The sequence below is a fragment of the Cryptotermes secundus genome, unplaced genomic scaffold, assembly GCF_002891405.2.
Source record: "Cryptotermes secundus unplaced genomic scaffold, Csec_1.0 scaffold414, whole genome shotgun sequence".
Taxonomy (NCBI): Eukaryota; Metazoa; Arthropoda; class Insecta; order Blattodea; family Kalotermitidae; genus Cryptotermes; species Cryptotermes secundus.
This window is the reverse complement of record NW_019743151.1, coordinates 809,484-814,815: the sequence shown is the minus strand read 5'-3', so window position 1 is coordinate 814,815 and position 5,332 is coordinate 809,484. Positions and strand designations below refer to the sequence as shown.

General features: G+C 39.2%; 1 protein-coding gene across 3 annotated transcripts in view; it reads right to left on the bottom strand.

Annotated features, from left to right (window-relative positions):
- The window catches only part of LOC111873851 (endoplasmic reticulum metallopeptidase 1), a 74,517-nt gene that overhangs the window by 34,465 nt on the left and 34,720 nt on the right, over positions 1 to 5,332 (bottom strand). For all 3 annotated transcript variants that reach the window (XM_023868883.2, XM_033755245.1, XM_033755244.1), the window contains exon 8: positions 3,113 to 3,293. In XM_023868883.2, the coding sequence (XP_023724651.1) occupies positions 3,113 to 3,293 (181 nt within the window). The remainder of the gene's footprint in view (positions 1 to 3,112; positions 3,294 to 5,332) is intronic.

Sequence of the window (5,332 nt, the reverse complement as noted above, 5' to 3'; positions counted from 1 at the left end):
AGGGGAAACCAAAGTACTCGGGGGGGGGGGGAACCTGCCCCAGCGCCACTTTGTCCACCACAAATCCCACTTGACAAGACCCGGGATCAAACCCGGACTGCCACGGTGGGAAGCCAGCGACTAGCTGCTTGAGATATGACGCAGACAGGTACTGGGCTTGCAAAGTTAACTATCAGTATTCAAATATATCTTCTGATACAGCACAAAATTTATGTGAAAATACTATGTATACTACATATCACTGACTAAAAATAACACATTTTAAATATTTTCAGGGGCATTTAGAACCCTGCAGATCACCTATTAAAACTGCTCCAGTCATCTGTCCATAAACATGAAACATGAGAACAGCTATACAGATTCTCAAGAAATTTGATATTAAAGACTTTTAATAAAACATGTCACTATATTCCAAATTTTGGTTAAAATCAGATGGAAGTAATGGACCCTCTACATGAACACCTACATGAATTTCTGTGTTTATGTCAAACATAACTCAGTAAATATTACTGGCACAAGAAATGTTTCAGACAAAAGTTGTAAAGAAAACTAGAACACATATTGTGCACTTAATATATTTTCTGTAAGTCTTACAGTTTATGGGGTGAATTAAACAAGAATTATGCTATGCACATATTTCCTAAATTGTATTTTCAACAATCAACAGTGGTTTTCTAAACACATGCAAAAATTACTGAACAATCAACAGTGGTTCCCCACACACATACCCACACTAAAACCTCTATTTTCTGTAACAACTATATGAAGCTTCCTCCCACCTGAACCTATAAGTCTGTGTGTACATACATACTGTGACGTGGATGGTGCAACAGGAAGTAGGGGTCATGTGAGCTCTGCAGTCTCGCGAGTGACGTCACATACCCCCACCCCTTCCATCATTACGCAATGCTCGGTAAACACCCCCATCCCCGTGGTGACGTAAGAGAAGAGCAACTGTGTCAAGCAACCATTGCCGTGGTGACATAACAGTACTTCCCACAGTGACGTAACAGGGGATACCGTGGCTACTACACTGCAATAAACAACTCTCGACAGCGTTGCCCAGCAACAGCTGTAAACACAGCAATTACACAACAGGGAAATGAGGCACATTTTCCGCTGTCCGGCTGAGGGTTTATAAGAGAACTGGAATGCCTAAGCAGTCAGTTGAATTGTAGCAGTTGCCAAGTTCAGTTGTAGCAAGTGAATCGTGAACGTGAAGAAGACCGGAACGTGTGGGTAGAGGCAATAGTGTGAGGAGGTACTGGGAGTGTGTAATACGGTGACACTTGTATAGCTCCCATGTTGTACTGTGAATAAGAGAAGAATATTGAAGACAGTGTGAAGAAATTATTGTGTGGGGTTTGTAAATTGTCTAAACGTGCAACAGTGTTATAATTAATTGCAGTTACAATTTGTAGGTTGTTGAATAAACCCATTAACAATCTGAATGGCGTCTTCAATGTCAAAACACGTTACATTATTTAATTAAAATACAATTTTACAATAGGGCATACATATTTTTTTTAAGTTTATCTAAACAAACACTTAATATATTTTAGCTTACTGTGATAAATATCTACACATGGATATCAGCATGTCATTTATAATTTCTTCTGCAAAATTTGCCTGTTAGAGTACACAGCATACTTTTCTAATCTTGTTTTGATTTCAATTCAACTTCTTAATCTCTGAAGAACGGCCCCATATCTAGATCTTTCTGCTTTCCACGTAACTATAAATTACTAAAATATATCAAGAAGTGAATTAATTACAAGCTTTCAGATCAGAGTTTCAAAAAAATTCAGTTTAATGCCTCGCATCATCTATTGCAAGACCCACATAATCAAGAAACTGCCAAACATAACACAGCTCAACTGCTATGGGTGTCAGATCACAAGTGTATTGTTGGTAACAGAACAGCCAATGAACTGGCAAAATTGGGATCCAAATAGCCATTTATAGGACCTCAACCAGCTTGCTGCATCTCAGCAGGAGCTGCCAAAAAAAAAAATCTGTCAGGGACTGGAAAAACTGAGACCATACAAACACTGGTAATCCTTACTTATTCATGGAGCTGAGCCCTTCTGGAGGAGCTGCCAATTGTGCAGCTACTCAAGAATTTCCCAGCATTTTATGGAACCTGAAGGTTCATTACCATGTTCACAAGAGCCCTCCACTGGTCCCTATCCTGAGTGAGATCTATCCAATCCATACCATCGCATCCTATCTCTGTAAAATCCATTCTAATATTGCCCACCCACCTATGCCTTGGTCTTCCATGTGGTCTCTTTCCTTCTAGCTTTCCCACCAATATCCTATACGCATTCCTGGTAATCCTTAACAGGAACTCAAACAGGCAAAGGGACTCATACAATGACCATACAATGACCCTCTGCCAGAAGAACCAAGGAACTGCTAAGTTCAAACAGAAACCAGTTACAGTGGGTGGTAGGACTACTTACAGTGCACCTTTTCAAAATTGGACTGACAGACAGTCCTATTTGCAAAAGATGCCTAGAAAAACATGGGACAGCCAATCACATCCTATGTGAGTGTGAGACTTATTTAAGATTTTGTCATCTGAGCAACTATTTTGTGGAAACAGGTGACTACCATGCTGCTCCTGTAAGCAGAATCCTGCACTTCATTTGAAATGTAGGGCTGCTGAAGGGTTGAAATAGAGGAGTATGCATGATAGATCACTAATAGTAGCTGTTAGCCCCACTCCTTATGTGTGCATGTATGTAATATCTACACATGGATATCAGTATGTCATTTATAATTTCTTCTGCAAAATTTGCCTGTTAACAGCATACAGCACACTTTTCTAATCTTGTTCTGATTTCAATCCCACCTCTTAATTTCTGGGGAAGGATCCCCTGTCTAGATCTTCATGCTTTCCACATAGCTATAAATGAATTACAAGCTTTCAAATCAGAGTTTCATACATAACACAGTTTACTGCATCACATCATTTATTGCAACACCCACACAATCATAAAACTGCCTTCTCGCCTTAAACATTATAATACTGCGTATAAACAGTGACACACTACTACGGCTTCAGTGACAATTAGAAAAAGCACATATTAACACATCAAGAACTTACGATTATTTCCCCAGTGAGAGAAACTAAGGACGAAACTGGTGAGTGTGGGAAACAACACAACAAGCATAAATATAAACGTTGATCGGATGCCACTAATGGTTCCTGCTAACAGCAGTATGGTCCAAAGACACTGGACACCATTCACATATAACCATCCTTGCAGGCCAGGAACCAAAGGAGACTGTAAAACACAGGAGAACACAATCAATTGCCCATTATAACCTAAGTAGTACTATAACCACAGAGAGAAGAATAACAAAATGAATAAATTCCAGCAGTAAAATAGAGCAGCCCCCCCCAGGCTTCACAACATGAGGACACATTAAAGGAGTGAAGGAAATGCTCCAGTCATTTTAACCACTTCCCTTATTATTTCAAGTAATTATGGGTTGACAATTTTGTGCAAAAAGTTTTACTGTGAGCAAACTCAGAAAAGAGGTATTCTAGATTTTATTAATTATTAATTTGAATGTATATGCTTCAAGCAAAATGTTACTTTATTTAGTTCACAAAAGTGAAGTGAAAGAATGTATCACTTTCTGACTAAACTTGAGAAAGAACTACAAACAGGAAGTAGTTAACCTAAGGCATAAATGAAGGTGTGTTCAGCTTCATAGCCAGACACTTTACCAGACGAAAGGACCCCTGGTACCTACTGGATAGGAGGCTGGGTGAGCCCTAGAGAAAATCTATGTTGTGGTCAAAAGAAAAACCCCAGCCTGTTGGAAACCGAATCCCAGTCACCCAACCCACAGTCAGTGATTTTAATGACCAAGCTTTGCATAGAGTTGCAAGAGATGGTTAGTTAGTAAAACTGTGAGTTCCTGACAGTATGTGCTACCATAAAAGTGGCAATAAAAGTTTGACATTATGCATCAAAATGAAAGATAATTATGAATGATATGCAATTAACAGTAAGAACAAGAACCTTAGAGACCTGTAAAGAGGAATAAATGATTTCAAAAGGGATTTCAAGAATGGTCATCTGCTTGGGGATTCCCACAACATTTTGAATAGGTGGAAGAACTACTTCTCTCAGTTATTGAATGTACATAGGGTCAGTGACATTAGGCAGATAGAAATACATACAGGTGAGCCATTAGTACCTGATCCTAGCCCTTTTGAGGTTGAAAGAGCTATTGCAAAATTTGAAAAGGTATAACTCGCCAGGTAGTGATCAAATTCCAGCAGAACTTATTCAAGCGGGCAGTAAAATAGTATGTTCAAAGATCCATAAGCCAATTACTTCTATTTGGCATAAGGACAAGTTCTCTGATTGATGGAAGGAGTCTGTTATTGTACCAGTTCACAAGAAGGGTGATAAAAACTGACGGTAGTAATTATCAGGGGATATCACTGGTAATCACTTCATACAAAGTGTTATCCAATATTCTTCTCTCAAGGTTAAGTCCATACATACATGAATTATTGGGGATCATCAGTGCGGGTTTCGATGTAACACATCAAAACACAGATCAGATCTCTTGCATTCATTAGATACTGGAGAAAAAATGGGAACACAGTGAGAGAGTACATCAGCTATTCATACACTTCAAGAAAGTCTATGATTCAGTCAGGAGGGAAGTATTATACAATATCTGAGAGAGTTTGGGGTACCCATGAAACTAGTTATGCTGATTAAAATGAGTTTAAACATAACATATAGTAAAGTCCATATAGGTAAACATTTGTCTGATAAATTTCCTATCCAGATGCTTCATCACCACTCCTCTTCAACTTTAGTTTAGAGTAGGCCACTAGGAAGGTCCAGGTAAACCAGGTGGGACTGAAATTAAACTGGACACAACAGCCTTTGGTCTATGCTGATGATGTGAATCTACTAGGTGATAATATAGATACCATAAAGAAAAACACACAAACTTTAGCTAATGCTAGTAAGGAGGTTCTTCTAAAAGTAAACACAGAGAAAACTAAGTATATTTTGAAGAAAGCAGTCTTCTGGGATTTGGCGCCGTGTATATGTGGTGTTAACCGACGTTTCGGAGGAATGTATCGCCTCCATCTTCAGGATATAAGAAATCTGCAAGCGAAGAGACCGTGAGAACCGGTAAAAGCAGACTGTGTTGGAAATATACACAGCTATGTGAGAGCAGAGAAGGTAGGGGGGAAGGGCAAGTATACAAGTGAAAGCAGTAGTGTAGGAGGGGTAGGGGAAGGGAGCTGGGACAAGCATGGTTTTGTGTAGGGGAGAGAGAGGCA